Source organism: Gymnoscopelus microlampas (genome assembly GCF_963454915.1).
Source record: "Gymnoscopelus microlampas genome assembly, chromosome: 14".
NCBI classification, from domain to species: Eukaryota; Metazoa; Chordata; class Actinopteri; order Myctophiformes; family Myctophidae; genus Gymnoscopelus; species Gymnoscopelus microlampas.
In genome coordinates this window covers 39,671,730-39,692,372 of record NC_139951.1, presented here as the reverse complement: position 1 = coordinate 39,692,372, position 20,643 = coordinate 39,671,730, and the positions used below count along the sequence as shown (strand labels likewise).

General features: G+C 43.3%; 2 protein-coding genes across 3 annotated transcripts in view; one reads left to right on the top strand and one right to left on the bottom strand.

Annotated features, from left to right (window-relative positions):
• Nucleotides 1-3,744, top strand: part of insyn2a (inhibitory synaptic factor 2A) — a gene marked incomplete at both ends in the record, with an annotated part of 46,240 nt that extends 42,496 nt beyond the window's left edge. Inside the window, one exon of the mRNA XM_084079265.1 lies at nt 3,555-3,744. Within this exon, the coding sequence (XP_083935391.1) occupies nt 3,555-3,744 (190 nt within the window). The remainder of the gene's footprint in view (nt 1-3,554) is intronic.
• The window catches only part of dock1 (dedicator of cytokinesis 1), a 480,313-nt gene that overhangs the window by 286,133 nt on the left and 173,537 nt on the right, over nt 1-20,643 (bottom strand). The gene's annotated exons all lie outside the window — the stretch shown is intronic.

Sequence of the window (20,643 nt, the reverse complement as noted above, 5' to 3'; positions counted from 1 at the left end):
ATTCAAAAATAGCAGATCTACAAGCTCATAGCGCGGCACCGAGTGCCGCGCTACGAGCTTGTAGATCTGCTATTTTTGAAAAATCGTGAAAATGTGTGCAAATCTTCTGGATATATATATTTTTAAAGCGAACATTTTTAACTCAAATCTTTGCTTCTGGGGGGTCCCTGGAACAAAATATTTTGATGGGGGTCCGTGGCCAAATGCATACAATTTTGGGGGTCCTTGACATGAAAAAGATTGAGCACCACTGATATAGAAACATACGTTTTTCAGAATACTGTTGAGATTTAGGAGACATGTAGAATCGGCTTCAGGTCTCAATGGGATAGCCGATGATCAATGATTATAGTCCAATAGAACATGATACATGATGATGTGGTATATGATTTTGGGGGGGGGGGGGGACAAACTGTCAGCTACTGATATTCACAAACACTGCGAGAGGAAATCAACTTGGAGGCATTTAGAATGTTTATGTTGTCCAGTGAGAAAAGCTTCTATTCCAGAGATAGAGGAAGTACAGTACATGCCGTTGGCCAGATGACTAGATGTTGGTTAACACACTTTTTCCATGGACCCTCAAATAGACTTAGCCCGGGGCCCCCCGTATTTGAAAATGACTTAAAACAATGAATACAATGTTAATAGTGAAAATAGCCAATCTACAAGCTGTTGTAGATATGCATTGTGAGCTCATACTAGATCTGCTATTTACAAAAAAGTTATGAAAATGCATTTTGGACAACAATAACATGCCCACAATAGAGATGCCAAGTGATTAGACACAATATTCTTATGAAATGAATTGAAATAATTAAAAAAAAAGGATCAAATTTCATTATTATTCCCCCCCTAGCGGACCCCTCGTGCAGTGGTTCTCAAACGTGGGGTCCAGGGACCCTCAGGGATACTTGAGGGGGGCTCCAATCGGGTCCATTTGGTTCCATTTGTACACTCTCGAGAGTTAAGGGAGTCATTCAAGTTAAAATGGTTGAGAACCACTGCCCTAGTGACTCCTGACGTTAAACCCAGTGTGTTTAACAGCAGTGTCTAGCCAGACATTCTGTATAGTATGTATGTATGACCTGGATTATGTTGTCTGTGTCTGTATGTCTGTGTGTCAGTGTGTGAGCACCCTCCACCAACCAGTGAATATTTAACAGATTAAAAGGCTTTAATACGAATTTCACTTTAGCGCCTAACCTGAGGGTCAGTGGGGATTACGCCCTGTCGTGGAAAGTAACTAGGCACATTTAATCAAGTACTGTACTCGAGTAAAATTGTGAGGTACTTTTACTTTACTGGAGCATGTCTAATTTTCAACACTATATACTTTTCTCCACTATACCACGTGCAGATGACCCCATCATCCCCCCCACGACAAAAGCCTGGTGGGGAAGGGAAGAGGGCTATACGGGCTCCGTGAATCCCATCGTAATATTATGGCAACGGGGGAATCAAGGCACGTCAGTGTAGACAGAAGCCGTGTACAGCGGGGTCGCGTCGATACGAGTCAATACGACTCTGATCCGAGTTTTAAAAGTACATCAAATGATGCCGGGGCTCAAACGCCCTCCAGTGACCACTCATCGCCAACATACTAATGATGGGCATTCATTCCCTGCGGCTTTGCAGAGAGCTCGCAAGTACAGTGATTCTTTAGACTTTTTAGCTAGAGATTCAAAAAAGAGAAAATTTAGTTGTCTTCCCGAGAGCCAAACATTTTAAATCTCTAAGAAATTTCAGAAATGGTGAAAATAGCCGGCCTACAAGCTTGTAGATCTGCTGTCACTTGTGTGATCTAGTGTCACTTATATTGCGAATTTAAAAAAATGTATAGATTTAAAAAAAATATATATTTTTTAAATATTTTGAAATAATAAATGATATGTAGCCTGCGAGGTTAGTTCAGGCAGTATACACTCATGCTCATTACTATGTGGCTGTATACAGCGTCATGCCAGACTCATACGTCATACACTGACGTGGCAATCGGCTGACCAATTGGGCGGGTTAGCTCAACTAAATCTCTGTTCCTTCCACTTTATGTGTTCTGGTTTGTTGTCTATGGCTGTTTGCTCGCACCGCCACCCCAACACCACCAGTGGCCTCTGCTATTGGTTCTATTCCCCATGGGGGGGTTGTTATTGCATATCTATCTCCCTGCTCTTAATGGTTAATGATGGTTGTCTATTCGTGCTGAGCAGGGAGAAAAATGGAGCCTGAACGGCAAGATAAAATATTACATCCACACTTGTATTCTCATTCTACAATATTGGTTCAATCTATTTGTGAGTTATCTGACTGAATTACAAACGTAGACAGGAAACATAAAAAGGTGGATATTTGACCAAAATAATTTTGGTATGTGGGGGGGGGGGGTATAAGAAAGAAAGCGCAAAAGCGAGAGAGGTAAAGAGATAGAAGAGAAGGGGGGATGTACTGTAGGTGACGCTGGCGGGCCTATAGCAATGTCACAGCAGATGTGAGTCCACAGGGTCAAGTGAGAACAGACCGCACTGCATAATCTGTATGATGAGGAACACAGCCCGGGCCACGCTCACATAAAGGAAGGTGACGACAATAACCCATTAAATGGGGTGGGAAATAAATAACTAAATAATAAAAAACTGCTCGTTAAGCAGCCATATGGGTCGCCCTGCCCTTTCTCTCTCTCTGCCCCGTTCCTTCCGTTGATGTATTTTCAAACAGTCTGCAAAAAGCGAAATGATAAATTATCGCCGAATAATAATTCAGCACGCGGCAAGCACTTGATGTCCGACGTGGTTTTAATATCTGCACAGTTAGGTGGGTTCATTTGGTTCCATCAGGGCCGGCCCTAGGATTTTCGTGGCCCTAAGCAAGATTTGTTTTGGTATAAATTAACGCAAATCCTCTGTGTTCATCTATACATATGGAACAAAATGGAATTGTGGGTCCATTGTGGGTCCATTTGCACACTCTCTGAGTTACATTAACACTGAGGATTTTACAGTGTGTACAACCAATCGACTACAACTGCCCTCTGGCTCTCGCTCTGCTGTGCGCGTGTGCGTGCAGATTTTAGATTTCACGTGCCTGTGCATGTAGCAGAGTGGCTCTCCCCTTCAGCCTGATGGCCTAAAGGTCTACTCTCTCCCCCGAGCTATAAGGAATTCCCTTTGGTCTAGCGGTTAAGATGTTCCACGTGGGAGACCCGGGTTCGAATCCCGGAAGTTACATTGGTGCCGAGACCCGGATCGGGTTTCCCCGTGGGAGGATGTCAAAATGGGGATGAGTGTAGCAGGGTGGCTCACAACCTCAGCCTGAAACTCTAATATCTCCCCCGAGCTACAGGAAATTCCCTTTGGCTTAGTGGTTAAGATGTTGGCTTTCCACATGGGAGACCCGGGTTCGAATCCCAGGGCGCTACATACACTCTCAAAGTTAAATTAACACTGAGGATTTTACTGTGTGTATAGCAATCGACTAGAACTGCACTCTGATTCTCTCTCTCTCTCTGTGTGTGTGCGTGTGTGCGTGCGTGCCTGTGTGTGCGTGTCCTCATGCAGTGTGGAGCTGGACTTCAAGCAGCAGGAGGACAAGCTGCAGCCGCTGATGAAGAGGCTGTGTCCCACGGACGACGCCTACTTCTCCCCGCTGCCTTACCCTTCGTCCGGGGAGGCCTTCACCTCCACCCCCAAGCGCAAGTCCAAAGCCGAGTCCAAGAAGCACGCCCGCTGGAAACTGTGGTTCCTATGAAAGGAGCACGCACACGGCGGCTGACCGACCAGGCGGCCACGCTTAACCACTTGAACCTTAGCGTGCCGATTCTGGGGGAAAAGGGGGGGGGGGGTACGTTGGACCGAACCCAGCTGATCTAAACGGAAACGGACGATCTACGCGAAAATGGCCAATATACACGGAAACGACCGATCTACGCGGGAATGGCTGAACTACGCATAAACGGCCGATCTACGCGAAAATGGCCGATCCACACGGGAATTGCCGATCTACATGGAAACGGCCGATCTACGCGAAAACACCCGAAATACAAGCTCACAAGGCGTCTTGTTGCGGCATGTTGTGAGCTTGCATATCGGCTGTTTTCGTGTTCGTAATCAAGGATATTTTGTGTAGAGCGAACACAGGAGGGGGCCTAATATAGAGCCCTTGGGAATACGGTCAACGAAGCATATATGGGTTTAACTGGTTACACTGATGCCCAGGATTTTTATGCATCCCGCCAAGCTCATTTTATCGGTTATTTTTGTCGGGGGGGTCACACGGGAACAGAATCAACAACGTTGGCTTTTTACCGTGGCTTGGTAACAATTGGTTAACAGAGAGCTCCACTGCTTTGGATATTGTTGGACTTGAACGCGGACACGACTTGGAGTGTAACGGAAAGAGAAAAATGGAAGTAGAAGAGCAGAAAAAAATAAAAAAGAGAACGGGCCTCATGGAAAAATGAAAAATTTGTCACGTTTACCAAAAAAAAAGAAAAGGGAGAGGGAAAAAAAAGGATTCACTTATTTTGAACAACTTTCTTGAAACGGGCCGTGAAATTGCCCCAACGGCAACTTTGTTTGGGGGATCAGCAAAGGAGAAAAGAGAAATTGAATTTCCCTCTGTCTATTTACATATATTTTTCTAACTTCTAAGACTATATGGAGTCCTATTCAATTATTTATTGTTTTTTTGGTGACCGCGGTCTCAGACACATATTTCTACTCTGCAATCTGAGACTTGGATTTGTCATTCCTTCCTAACATCAAAGGGATGAGGGGGGGGGATTGGGGGGGTCGTGACTTTAAAACGCCACCTTCGTTTCTCCGATGAAGAACTATATCGACAGCATATCAGCGTTACCGGCAAAAGCACAATTAACACTGTTTCAGGAACACTATTTTCTCCAGAATTAAAAAAATATATAAACATTTAAAAAAACAGACACTATTTTGACCATTCTCTCTTACACATGTGGATTACACCTGCAATAAACGCCAACGACGGAGCAAAACAGAGAACTTTTGACACGAGGCGGGGAGAGACTTGACGCTGCGTCATAAGAGCGGTATTTATTGGAGCTCTGTGATCTCATTTCTAATCCCGTTCCCCTAAAACATGTCTGGTTGAAATCAAACTGATGTGAAAGAGTGAATAAATAACACTTATTTTCTTATGAACATTTGCAAAAAAGGTAGATATCGATGTTACCTTTTTTTGTTTTTTATATATATATATATAAATATATGAAGCTATAGCTCACTTTTAAAAACAAAAGGCGCTGGTTCTCAACGTCTAGCCCCCCCGGGGGACCACCCACCAGCGGTCCAAACAGAACCCTTAACGGGGGTCTGTATAACTCCGAGAAGGGTAATCTCTGGGACCCCTAAATCTACACTGTAAAATCCTCCCGTGCTAATTTAACTCTGAGAGCGTACAAATGGAATCAAATGGACCACGCTATGGGTTCATTTGGTTCCCATTTGTAAGCTCTCCTCTCAGAGTTATACAGACCTGTTAAGGGTCCATTTTGGACCCCCAGGTGGTCCCCACCCGGAATGAAACGTTGAGAGGCGGTGCTTTAAAAGGGCAAGACAACTTTGGTAGGGGTTGTGTAGTTACCTTGTCATGATGTAACTCCAAAGGTGGACAAGCAATCAAACATAATTGCTCCATTGGTTAGAAATTGATAATGCTAAATACACTCCTCATTGACTTACATTGTACGGTAAAACAGCTCTCAAAGTCACTATTTTAGCATGTTAACGAACAATATAGAACATCACCAAACCCAGTAGTACTGTTTTTTTTTGTTTTGTTTTTTCATTTAAAAAAAGTATTAGGAAGAAAAGCAGGACTGGATGAATAGCAAAATCAACAGGAAGTTGACATGTATATGAAAAAAACAAACAGTACTGGGTTTGGTGATGTTCTATATTGTCTGAATCAACATTGTTTGTGTTCGTTTACGGCCTAAAAGAGTGACTTTGAGAGATGTTTCATTGTACAATGTAAGTCAACGAGGAGCATATTTTGAATGATCAATTTCTAATCACTGGAGCAATATTTTTTGATTTATTGTCCACCTTTGGAGTAACACCATGGCAAGGTAACAACACAACCCAAACCTCTACCAAAGTGCTCTTGCCCTTTAAGGTTTATTGGAATATACATTATTTATCAGAAGTTGCTGTGAATGAGAGAAGGGTCGGGGTAAGGTGGAACGGCTGTTCATTGTCCATTCTGAGAACTACGCTACAGATGAATACGGACGGTGTGAATAGTTTGTAAAGTTATTTTTCATACGTCAAGCCTATTTCTTAAAGTCTCCTCACGGTGCATTCTGTCAAGGACACGAGAACACACGGACACGCACACACAAAAAGGATAGAGCTCATAATATCCAGCTTACTTCATCATAATCACACCGTAGCTCTAGCTCCCACCTTGGCACACAAAAGCAGCAATCTGAAGGCTTTTTTATTTGGTTATACTCGTGTTATCGCATTCTTGCTGTCAGGTGGAAACCTCATATATGTCCAAAACCGTTACCAGGAAATGACAAAAAAAAAAACGTGTTCCAATGGATCCAATGTAGTCACAAGCTCTTGTTAATATGTTTCATTGGTTAACAATTAAAACCCACTGACACTACTTTCACACAACCCATTAAGACCTGAAGCCGATTTCTACAAAATGTCTTCTAAATCTCAACACTTTTCTGACAAACCTATGTTTCTATAGCAGTGGTTGGTTCTCAAACTTTTTCATGTCAAGGACCCCCAAAATTATATGTATTTGACCGCGGACCCCCATCTAAAATATGTTGTTCCAGGGACCCCCAGAAGCAAAGATTTGAGTTAAAAATGTTCACTTTAAAATAATATAAATATATTAATTTGCACACATTTTCTCGATTTTTCAAAAATAGCAGATCTACAAGCTTGTAGCGCGGCACTCGGTGCCGCGCTATGAGCTTGTATATCAGCTTTTTAGCAGATATACCAAAGTGTATAGCCAAAGTGTAAAATAATGCTTTTTAGCTCAAATGAAAAAGTCACACAGATGCTTCTTCAGGTCTTAAGGTTAATACTTTTAATTGGTTAAAAATTCATAAAAACCTACTGATAATACTTTCCCACTTTCACTTAAACCATTTCCAAAAATAGCAAAACATAGCAGATCTGCAAGTTTACAACGTGTCACGATGCAGTTTGTAGATCGGCTATTTTTTTCTATTTTTGTGTGACACCGCAGTATGACTAAATAGGTTCTTAATTCACGAAGGGGAGAAAAATATGAGAGTTGAAATATGTAGAATATGAGGTTTCTGCATGACAGCAATGATACAGTATGTAAGCCTGTTCCTCTGAAAAAGATGCGAAGGAGGTGGTGAGCAGTCAGAGAGGATGGCTGTGATTGTTAATTCCACAGCGTCCTGCGTCAACCGCTGAAGCCGAGCCGAGAGGACCGAATGAGCCACCGCACAGTGGTGGAAGAAGTATTCCAGTACTTTTACTTAAGTAAGAGACGCAATACGGCTTTAAAATAATACTATGTTACAAGTAAAAGGCCTGGCCTGCATTTTAATTGAGTGAAAATATTGGCATCAAAAAATACTTAACAGTACCAAAGTCACAAAGTGTACACAAATGTTTTGAAAATGGCATCTACAAGCTCCTGTCTTATCATATGCAGCACAAGCTTGTAGATTGGCTATTTTAGCAAAAGCATAAAATAGGGCTTTAGTTGGTTAATGTCTGTTTTGTAATAATAATCTAAACCCGCAAAAGCAACTAGTAAAGTTTTCAAATAATTGCAGTGGAGTAAAAAGTACAACATTTGTAATCGTTTCAACAAAATGGACACACTGTAGGCCTACTCCAGTAAAGTAAAAGTACCTCAAAATTATACTCAAGTACAGCACTGTTGCCTGACACTCATTATTCAGTCTGAAATCCCTCTCAGTGCAGCCATTTTCTGAGATGTGTGTGTGGGGGGGGGGGGGGGGGGGGGGGGGGGTGGACAACATGGGACCTTTTTCTTATAGGTTCATACTGGATCATCCCCATCGGGCCGGTTACATTTTCAACCGAGAAAACCCCGCCTTTGACAGTGTCATCAGACAGACCCCTGGTCTTATTATTATTTAATTTTTTATGGCCTTGGCTAGCGATTCAGCAACTGGAGCCAGGCTGCAGCACTTGAGTAAATGTACTAAAAGTTACTTTCCACCACTGAGATATTGCGGGGATAACTTTTCTATCTTTTTCAAGGAGCGGTTTCTAACTACGCTTGTTTTGCTGTCTTTGTTTTGGTTTGCCCCCAATTACCCCCCCCCCCCAAATACAGGGTCCATTTAAGCCTATGTACAGCCAAAATAAATATTTATATATTGTTGTATAGCATCTAATAGGGCTAATAACATTTTAATGAGTTGGAGAGCAGCCAATAATTAAAAAAAGAACAAAAACAGCATAAAAGCCAACAGTGCTTGCAAGAACATGATGGTGGAAGTCACTCAAAACACAAAAAAAAACATAACATGAAATATGGAGGTATAAGGTTTCTGCTCGACAGCAACATCTTAAAAAAAAAGACACTGCCGGAAAGAGAGAAAATGTGCCAAAGTGGTTTCAGCAGAATCATCATTTGCTGCCGACACAACAAAACCAGAGATTACTGCTACAGGTCAATGGGTATAAAACAGTGCTTCTCACAATGTTTAATTTCATTTTCAAGCAAATGTTTAATTTCAACTATAACTGTGAGAGCGTACAAATGGAGCCAAATGGGCCCTTAGGGGTCCATTTGGTTCCATTTGTACGCTCTCAGAGTTACAGACCTGTGCTGCGTTGACACTGGCAGCTACAAAGCTACAGTCTACCATTAGATTGCAAATGGAAGCACTAGCGACATGAAGATGCAAAAGCAAAGCTACACCTGACATGTGTAGCTGCTAGAGTACAAAACCTACAGAGCTATACAGTATATACGATCCTAGTTGAGCTGGCTTCAACTGCAACTACGAGGCTACAAATAAACCACCAAGTGTTGCTTAACCATTTCCACTTACCTCCACACAATGGTTAGTTAATTATTTCCCTCAGCCAGACTTTATATATTTTTTTATTTTCCTTTACATTTTTCTCGCTCGTCGAGAACGCATTATTGACGTCAACGAGCGTGTGGATCAACACTTCAACAGCGTCAGATATCGTCTCTTTCGGGTGGAAACCTCATGTCCAAAACCGTTACTTTTCAGGATAAAAAAAAAAAAAAAGAAAAAGTAGCAGATCTACAAGCTCAAAGCGGGTCGCATTGCACCGCGTTTCGAGCTTGTAGAACTGCTACGTTTGATGCTTTTGTGTGACACTATAGCGTGATCGAGTAGGGCGTTAATTTAATAAAAAACACAAAAACTTAGACTATGGACACAAGCAGTTTCTGCCCGACAACAGCGATATGCTGTGTCGCTTTGTATCTTTTTGTAGCTGGCAGTGTGAACGCAGCGCTGGTACTTACTTGAGTAAATGTACTTTTGATGTTACTTTTCCACCACTGCATCATATGGGAACGACAGATACAACATTGACTGTATATGTCCTTCACAGGTTCTGACACCCTTACTGCTTTCTGTTGGCTAACATGTGCTTCATTAACGCTAAACTCTTATCTCGTACTTTACACGTACACGGTGGACTGAGTTCTTCAGTTAGATGATGCTGTACTGTAGCATAAAGAGAGAACTAGATGTTAAATCTGTACCTTAAAAAAGTGCAATTGATTTACTATGTGCAATACTGTGTATTTTATACTGTTTTTAAGCAAAACAAACAGAAAAAAAAAACATGCACACACACACACACACACACACTCAGCTGAAGGTATTTAATATACAAAATAAAATATAAAAAATTAAAACAGACTATCTACAGAGTTCTCCGAGTCTGTAGTCGTCTGAGTATGTTTCTGAAAGGTGGGGGCTGGTGCATTCATTTTACAGTGATATGATTGATGTGCAAGGGAACTGGCCTGTCATTGGCCAGACTGATAACGTGGATTCACGTTCCTCCCCGGTATCAGTCTGGACTTCGGACCATAGGGAGCGAGTATGAGAAATCAGAAAATTATTTTAATGCTTTTCACTGTTGTACGGACAGCAGTTGAAACACAGTCACTGATTGGCCCGATACTTTTCTGATTTCTCATCTTCGCTCCCTATGGGCCGAAGTCCAGACTGATACCGGGGAGGAACGTGAGACTAAATCCACGTTGCGAGGCTAAAACGGAACTGGACAGGGGTTATGTTTTCAGCCATTTCCGTGTGTCTGTTTGTCTGTCTCGAAAAGTTGTGATCTGGATTGAAAAACTTGGGGGAAAACCAAAGAATAGCCAAAGAAATCTAAAAATTGACACATATGCATTCCCCGGTCTTAATGGGTTAAGTTAGTTAACACATATAAATCAAAATGACACTTTCCGTTTGCCTCTTAGAATTTGTAAACTTGAAGAACAAAGGAACCATCCGCACACACAAACAAAGTTTAAAGTTTTTAATAAGCCGCCAGCAACAGCCGGCAGCTGTTGCTTGTGGCTTATTAAAGACTTTGAGTGAGGATGGTTTCCTTTGTTGTTCAAGTTGTCAAGAATCTGCACCCGGCGTGACCTCTTACAGCTCTTTGAGTTCAGTGTGCCTAGCCTTTGTAGTGAGGCTTTCATTTGTACACTAACATTGCACAGGGCAGACATGACAAATAACTTAAACCACTTAAACCCCAGAATCCAAGCTTTCGCAGGAAAATAGCCGACAGTATCTATTCGTTCACAGCTTGAGCTTGTAGATCGGCTATTCCAATAGTTTTGAAAATGTTTGAAAATGTATGGACATGTTTCAACAGATGAATAGAAACACTTATGAAGATTATGGCAAAAACAAGGGTAAATCATCTGTGTCATTTTAGATTTTAGCTTTGGCTATTCAAAAATACCAGATCTTGAAAGTGTGACAACTACTGATTCAGAAGGCATGTGTAGAAACGACCTCAGGTCTTAACACATTGACTGTCAATGACGTGTTTTGACGTATGTTATGTGTTTTCGTTTTTTACGTTAGATGGCGCTCTTCTCTAATCTATGAGTCACCATTTGACTCCCAGTGAAGCTCCACCTGATCGCAAAAAAAACCCAGTCACGTTCACTCTCATTGTAATAGATTTGGAAAAATGCACTTGTCTCTGCTTTCGGTTGCTTTTTCGCGAAAACAACCTACATTCAACTGCCAATAACTATGGAACGGATTATCATGACGGCACACTTGCAAACGATTATTACACCAAAATACATTAAATGATTATATAAATTTTAAACCAGGGGAATCATTTTGGAGGTGCAAGGCACCGGTGGTTCCGGCCGCCTGATGGCATAAAGTTATTTCCGCTCCGACCGGATCAGAAACCCGAAAATGGTATTGATTCCCAGGCTACTTCCACCCCGGCTATACCGTCAGACTGCTGAACAAGGCATGATACACCCCGACTGTAAACCTAGTGATGTGACAATGAAGCTGATTCTGAAGGTTGAAGGAGAACCTTTAACCTGCTCTCTGGTTAATTAAACGCTGCGTTCTCCCTCCTCCGGGGGGCTTCCCACAGGTCCTCCATGGAAAGGACATCTGCTTAGTATACATAGTGTCACAGCCAACCCCACAACCTCCTGTTCATCCCCTATAGACAGCTCGCTGCTACCACCAACCGTCCCAATCCCCCCCCCGTCCCCCCTATCTTGACCCCTGTCTCCTCTCAGCTGCAGCCCGTATCACCGGATTGACATTTTTAAGTACCTGCATGCAGTACTGTTTATGTTTAGCTGGTGGGGGGGATGTGTCCTTCTATATGCAAGCCAGTGCGAGTTGGAGGTCACATCAAAGCCTAGCAGTTTTTTTGTGAAAGTGCTACATCTGTCCCTTAAGGGCAGTAGTTCTCAACCTGTGAGACATGAATTTGGGGGGGCAGATGACAGTGAAGTAGTGATGGGTCGTTCATGATCGATTCGTTCAAAATAACTAGTTAATTGCCGTGAACGCGAACGAGCTCGTTCGCGTCCTGAAACGGTTAAGTTCACACTATCGCTCATGCCCCCCACCCCACCCCCCCCCCCCCCGTACACAGGACACAGTGAAGTGACAATTTAAGGACTTTTAAGACCTAAAAAAAAGGAAGAAAAGAAAAAAACAAACAAACAATACTATAAAAACTGGTGAAACATTGGCCAACTTGTCAAATAATATAAAAAAAGAGGCATTTAAAAATATATATACGATCTACAGGCTCACAACGTCTGGCGTTGCGAGGCGTTGTGAGCTTGTGGATCTGCTATTTTCGCAATATTGATCTGTAGAACCGAGTCAGACTAAATGTAATGCCTCAACTCCTACATTCCAAGTGCGTGTCGGGGTGCGGGGTCCCCATTTCAAATATGAATATTTTGGGGGGTCAGAACAACTGCCTTAGGGCTAGGCAACCAAACGAAAATATATCGAAACCAATATTTAGAACCGACAACCGGCTTGATCTTGTTCATGATGGTTGATCGAATAATCATGAAGCAGGTTTTTTTTATATACACCATATATTCTTTCTTATATCAACGTACCTCCTGGCGACTACAGGGCTCCTTGCAATGCTAACTCTGCAGCAGGCAGCTTGTCAAGGCCAAATCTTCACTGTTATACTTTTCCACACCGCCTTGTAAATGTTTCCCTCTAAAGTTTTCCATCCATGCTCTCTCACACAGCAGCCGCTATTGTTGCCCTCCCCCGGCAACAACCCGGCAACAACCCGACACCAAAAGTCTCCTCCAACGTCATCTCGCTCTATGAGAAAAGTTGTCACTCAAAGGAAGGGGGCGAGAGAGAGAGAGAGGGAATGCGGCGTGGATGCGCGCACGCGTGTGTGCCGGCACGAGCTCCTTGTTAAGTTGCATTTAAAGTAGGCCCTCAAATCATTATTTAATGATCAATAAAGCCGGGGCTGAATTTTTAACAGCTAGGAGACCCAGTTAGGAGCTTTTTTGCTGGATGTGTCGTGGCTGCTCTGCAGGCAGATTGTGCTACAACGAGCTGCTGGGGAACAGACAGCCCGAGCCAACCCAATGCCCTTGTTCCTCTGAGTGGCAGCCCAGTGCCTCTTACATTTAGATTTATGCATTAACTTTCTCCCCTCTCTCTACTCTCTCTCTCTCTCTCTCATTCCTCTCCTCTTTTCTCTCTAAGTTCCCTCTATATCTTGCTGTGTTGCTGCATGCTGTTAGTGGTACATACATGGAATGTGGATGAGCAGCATCACAGCGACACAGTGACAGGGCTGGGGGAGGGGGGGTGGGGGTTGTCATTGCAGCAGCTATGCCCGTTAGCATTATTCAGACACAGCGTCAGTGTACACTTAGCCCCGGCTGGCAAACAAGAGCGGCGTTCTTGGCTTTGTACCGGCGGCGTCCAGCCCTGCTGCCAGCCATTGTGATGATGCTGGAGCCCACGCTGCCATCCATTGTTGTGGCGAACGATGCGCCACCTGGGAACGTGCTCAGGTTGTACGATGCTAACGCAAAAGCAGGTTTTTCTTTCTTTTTCTCTCCTGTTCGTCTGTTATTGTTTTGCTCGCTGAAGTCACCTGTTTCTGCTCTTTGTCTTCATACATCAGGGGTCTTCCAATGTTTTTCAGGCCAAGGAAGGACCCCTTAACTGAGAGATGAAGCACGGACCCCCTACTGCATAATTGCATAAAATTGTTTTGCAGATTCAACTTTTTCATAGATTTCGTAGAGGGCTTCATATACTTGTTTGACAGCTAATTAATCTTTTTTTGTTTATACATTATCTATCTTTTCTATTCATACTGGATTCTTGTTGATGTTAATTTTCAGAAATAAGACCCCTTCACACTTTCCCTGCCACACTTATTTCTGACTGCATGCACCCACTGCCAGCGATATTTTTCGATTTTCTTACCTTTTCAAGTAGTCACAGAATATTTATCTCCAGTATGATCGATCCCCCTGATGGTTGCTAATCAGTTATTTTTTCTCTCGAAATGACGTTTTAAAACGTCCTTGGTAGGCAATGCGTTAACCGTCAATACCAAACTTGACCTTTGGCTCTTTTTGGATCTACAAGCTTGTAGATTGGCAATTTTCTGCAGAATAGGGATACGCATGTTCAAGTGGTTAATGTAACTGAAGACCCATGTCATACAGTGTATTGCAGGGGTCTTCAACGTTTTCAGGCCAAGGACCCCCTAGCTGAGAGAGAGAGATGAAGCAGGGACCCCCTACTCTATATTGTATAAAATTGTTTCAGATTAAAGTTTTTTTTTTACTTAGTCTGCTATTTTTTCCCTCTACACCTATAGCCTCTTTGCCAAAAATAGCCGATCTTCAAGCTCTGAACGCCTCGCAGCGCGAGGCGTTCAGAGCTTGTAGATCTACTATTTTCGGCTAATGTTCCCCTCAGAAAAGGAATTCTAGGGTTCAAGTGGTTCATGTAAAAAAACTAAATCGTATCACACAAAGATTTGGCGGAACCCCTATAGTAACTCTGAGGACCCCCTAGGGCTCCCGGACCCCCTGTTGAAGACCCCTGGTGTATTGCATTTGTCCTCGCGCAAGCTTCTAGACGAGTCGTACAGATGGGCACGGCGAACCGGAGAGTGGTTTAACCATTTAAACCCAATTATACTGTACATTACATTGTTGACTGGGGTCCTCCGCAGACGTCTCTACTTGGGCCCCCTCCCTTTTTTCTCTCAATGCCGAATCTCTTCACCATTAGCTGCATTTTGACCTTGTAGATCTGCTATTTTCGACGAGCGTTCGCCTACTACTTTGACGTGCCCATGAAAAGGGCTGTTTCTGTGGTTAAGGAGGGAATTGACACCGTTGCACCGTAAACTCCTGAATGTTTGTGAGCTTGTGGATATGCTGTTTTTGGTGCGTGACACCGTGCAGAGCTGAGTATAACCCATTGAGACCTGGAACGCATCTGTGTCACTTTTTGATTTGAGCTAAAAAGCATTATTTTACACTTTGGGCTATTCAAAAATAGCAGATATACAAGCTCATAGCGCGGCACCGAGTGCCGCGCTACGAGCTTGTAGATCTGCTATTTTTGAAAAATTATGAAAAAATGTGCATATCTTTGAATATATATATTGTTTTAAAGCAAACATTTTTAACTAAAATCCTTGCTTCTGGGGGTCCCTGGAACAAAATATTTTGAGATGGGGGTCGGCGGCCAAATGCATATCATTTTGGGGGTCCTTGACATGAAAAGGTTTGAGCACCACTGATATAGAAACATATGTTTTTTTTTCCAGAATACCGTTGGGATTTAGAAGACATTCGTAGAATCGGCCTCAGGTCTTAATGGGATAATCAAGCCTCTAGCAGGCTGCTGCACACAGCATCTCTAAAGCACTACGAGCCTGTCAGCGCCACGCTGTCCGTCAATCAATAACGCAGACTCTCCTGGCTGCTGTCAATCAATAACAGCCAGTCCTCCACTTCAATCAGTTCCACTACACACACACACACACACACACACACACACACACACACACACACACACACACACACACACACACACACACACACACACACACACACACACACACACACACACACACACACCGGGGGAATGGTTCACCAGAGCACTGACTGAAGTACATTATAGCTCCTCACAGTAACTGGCTCGGAGAGAGATGCACTGCACCTGGAGCTTTCTGTTCCACTGGTAACTTGCTGCTTACTAACGGGCAGTGGTGTAAAGTAACTAAGTACATTTACTCAAGTGCTGTACTTGAGTACAATTTCGAGGTATTTTTTTTACTTTACTGGAGTATTTCCAATTGTCTATGCTTTTACTTCTACTCCACTACATCTCAGAGGCAAATGTTGTACTTTTACTCCACTACAATTATTTGAAAACTTTAGTTAATAGTTACTTTGCAGATATAAATTATGACATTATAAAACATACATTAACCACTTTAGCCCTATTTTATACCTAGGCTATTTGAAAATAGCCGATCTATAAGCTCACAACGCGTCGCATCGCGACGCGTTGTGAGCTTGTAGATCTGCTATTTTCAAACATGTTAGTACTTTTACTTTTGGCACTTTAAGTACATTTTTATACCAAAACTTTTGTACTTTTCCTCAAGCAAATGTTGAATTCCGGACTTTTATTTGTAACAGAGTACTTCTACACTGCAGTATTGATACTTTTACTTAAGTAAAACATTTGAATACTTTTTTTCCGCCACTGCTAACGGGCCATGCTAGCTCTCTGGCTGCAGGCCTGTTGTTGTTCATACCGAGTTATCTATTGTCCCAGGGGTCATTATGGGTCACATATGGATTCCACACTGGGCCAAGACCTAGCCTGCTGAGTGTCTAAACGGAAGTACCATAATTTGGCGGAGGTTCTGCCCAAGGAAATGACGCTTTAAAAATACGTGTTTTGATTGGTCGAAAAATATTTCTTCCGGGGGAAATACGTACGATGGAAGTCCCGCTCCTATAGACACTCTGCATTACAGCAACAATATCTTTTTTTTAAATTCATACTTTTCAATCGTTTTGGTAAAGTAATCGATATACTACTTAATAAGAAATGTATGCATAGTTGCAGCCCTCCTGCAGAGTCATGAGACATGACCACACTCCAACACGAGGTAGCTCTTTTACTCACTGCTCCGTTTCTATGTCTCTCTCTCCCCCGCGCTCTCTCTCTCTCTCTCTTTATTTCCCTCTCTCCCTATGTACTTCATCCCCCCCTCCCCTCTCTCTCTCCTCTCTCTCTCCTCTCCCTCCCTCCCCCAGGCCCAGCATGCTGCTGCAGCAGCAGCTAGAGTGCTTTACGGTAAAAAAGCAGCATAGTGAGATATGGCAGTGCATTATAATGTCCTCTCAAACGCACATTTATCACTCATTCACTCATCTCGAACGCATTGCACCTTTTTTTTCCCTTCCTATTTCCCCCCCTCTGTACGTCCTCCCATGTATATGCTTCAATGACCCGGCTGCAACACAGCCGTAATCTCAAGTGCACACTCGGTTGTAAACGTGGGTCCTCCGTGCTGCGAAGAACCCTTGGGGATTCTGCTATGTACCCTGTACCCTAGAAGAGAACTCTTCTCCACCATGTTATTCTGGTCACTACCAAAGGACAAGAGCAGCCGTAGTGCCGTGATCTTTTAGTACCCCCTAAATGTTTGATGTGTACTAGGCCATTGGTTCTCAAAGTGGGGTCCGGGGACCCTCAGGGGTACTTGGGGGGGTTCCAGGGGGTCCCCAGCAAAATGTCTTAATATAGCGTCACAATCATTTTAACCTTTTATACTTTGGCTATTCAAAAATAGCAGATATACAAGCTCATAGCGCGGCACCGAGTGCCGCGCTATGAGCTTGTAGATCTGCTATTTTTGAAAAATCGTGAACATTTGTGCAAACCTTGGGATATATATATATTTTTAAGACAAAATTTTTAACTCTAATCTTTGCTTCTGGGGGTTCCTGGAACAAAATATTTGAGATGGGGGTCCGCGGCCAAATTCATATCATTTTGGGGGTCCTTGACATGAAAAAGTTTGAGAACCACTGTACTAGGCTACAGAAACAAATATAATGCACAGGTTCAGTTTGGTTTCTTTGGTACACTCTCAGGAGTGTCTTTCCCTGGTGGTCCCTCCCCGGACCCCGATGTTGAGAAACAACAGTGCTCTGGACCGCAGGATGATACTATCTGAACCCGGAAACCCTCGCTGCACCCCAGACCATGTGGGTGGATGCCAGAGGCCCAGAACACATGCACTTAGTATAATGGAGTGGGACGCATAACTTGGTGTGGAGCGCTATCAGGGTCGATATATAGCCTGTTTAATGCCAGGTGGTCAGTGAGCGATGCACAATAGAAATGGAATACTAAAGCAAACAAACAAACAAAGGGGTGCTTGGGTGGCACGGGTAAAGCTTTACCCGTCCACCGACCGTGAAGTTTATAACAGTTTGAATCCGCCGCATTGGAACCCGGATGAGCCGAGCGTTTATACGATCACTATTGCCCATGTTTCGGGGAGGGCCGGGGAGGGTGACCATTTACACTGCACTAGCGACTCCTGTGGTGTTGACTGGGAGGAGTAGGTAAAACAGAGGTGCTACATCCTCTCGGTGGGGGCTCCTCACTGGCAGGTAAGCCTATAAGGGCATTTTTTGGGTCATTTTTTAATAAATATTTGAAGTTTTTCAGAAAACTTAGAAAACTAGAAGGCGTTTTTAGAATCAACCTCAGGTCTAAATGGGTTAACCTTGATTTTGAATTAAAAAGGTTTGACAACCACTGCTCTAAATACATTAAAAGAATAGTACTAAAAACGAACAGAGAGTACTAACTAGCTCACATAAATAGCTGCATTGGACAAAGAATAAAAAAAGCAAGCATGACAAAGAATACAAAGGAGACATGGTGTTCTGACGGAGGGGCCGCCGTGGGCTGAGCCTTCCAGCAACACATCCAAGCCCTGTCCAACCTCATTCTCTGTGATCTCCCCCCGTAAGCACCCTCTCCTCCTCCATCCAGGAGGAGTGTGTGCAGGTGCACAGGCCCTCCATACCTGGCATGATGCAGCTGGATGCAGTGGAGAGCCAGACGGGATGGAGAGAGAGAGCAGTGAAGAGAGAGAGAGAGAGAGAGAGAGAGAGAGAGAGAGAGAGAGAGAGAGAGAGAGAGAGAGAGAGAGAGAGAGAGAGAGAGAGAGAGAGAGAGAGAGAGAGAGAGAGAGAGAGAGAGAGAGAGAGAGAGAGAGAGAGAGAGAGAGAGAGAGAGAGAGAGAGAGAGAGAGAGAGAGAGAGAGAGAGAGAGAGAGAGAGAGAGTGTGGGAGTCCCAGTGCGCCTTCAGGCAGCTGGCACGGGGAGACAGGCCAGGAGTTCTTGGCTCAACAACACTCAGCTTAATTACAGTAGTCATACAACAACACACACCGATGCACCACTTGGCTACACACGTGCACACACACGCATACACACGCACACACACACACACACACGCACAAACTTGTGTTACTATACACGTGAGGACATCAACAGTTTAGGATTGTGATTTTATGAATGCCTTTTTCACATTTAGGTTGCGATTTTTAACCCTAACCTAATCTGTGGTGTGTTATTTAAACACACGCGATATTTACACACACACACACACACACACACACACACACACACACACACACACACACACACACACACACACACACACACACACACACACACACACACACACACACACAGCTACTTCAGCCAGCCTTGCCTGCATTTTGTTTTTAAAGAAAGAGAGATGGAAGACTAGGAAGAAAAGAGTGACTGAATATTGCTTTACAGTGACTTGCAAGAGAAAAGAGTAAGACATGAGAGAAACATGGTGGGTGGAAGAGAGAGAGAGAGAGAGAGAGAGAGAGAGAGAGAGAGAGAGAGAGAGAGAGAGGTCTGTTATTGTGAAAGATATCAACACAGGCACACACTCGGTAAATCAAATCAAAACATGAAGTAATAATATCAGAGGACCCTGGGAAGCCCTCCTCACCAGCTTGGCTGAATGAATGACCTCCATTCCAGCTTTTCTACTATACTGTAAATGCATTCTTTAACAAACCCACTTAAATGTGCCTCTGTCGCTCTACAGAGCCCCATAGACATCACTATAGGTGACTCAGTAGGTCATCATCAAGGGTAATGTATAGCCAACTGGTTCTCATACATTTTCATTTCAAGGAGCCCCAGTTTGATATGCATTAGGGCCACAGACCTCCATTTAATACACATTCTTATCTTAGGGGACCTCATTTCTACACGGGTCCATTTGGTTCCATGTGTACGCTCTCAAGACTTACAGACTGGTTATACAGTACACGTATATACAGCACCTGACGAAGCTCACGGCGAAACGCGTCGTGCTAATAGAATACTTAATGCAGTACTAAGTTGTCCATCTCTGTTCCCTGGAGTGTGCAGTCCCTTCCTTGAAGGTCCATCCCTTTTTTACAACGTATATATATATACAGTATGGGCGTTGATATTGTCATCGCTCGGGGTGCCCTCATGAGAATGGATGAAAGGCTTCGCCGGGGCACATCAAGCAGACGGGCGTATTTACGCCATGACTGACATGTGCTTTAATTGCAACCGATCTTTGTATAAATAGTCAGTCCACAAGCTCACAACAAGTCACGACACATTGTGAGCTTGCATATCTGCTAGATCTAGCAGAAATGATTTGCATAAAATAACGCTTATGTGGTCAATCAATGTCGTTGATATAATTAAAAAATATGATCCGATTAACCCATTTAGACCTGGACCTGGAGTCATTTTAGATTTCTTTGGCTATTCAAAAATAGCAGATATACAAGCTCACAGCGCGGCACCGAGTGCCGCGCTGTGAGCTTGCAGATCTGCTATTTTTATTTAAATCGTGAAAATGTGTTGAAATCTTTGAATATATATTTTTTTAAATATTTTTTTTACTCAAATCTTTGCTTCTCGGGGTACTTGGAACAACATATTTTGAGATGGGGGTCCGCAGCCAAATACATATCATTTTG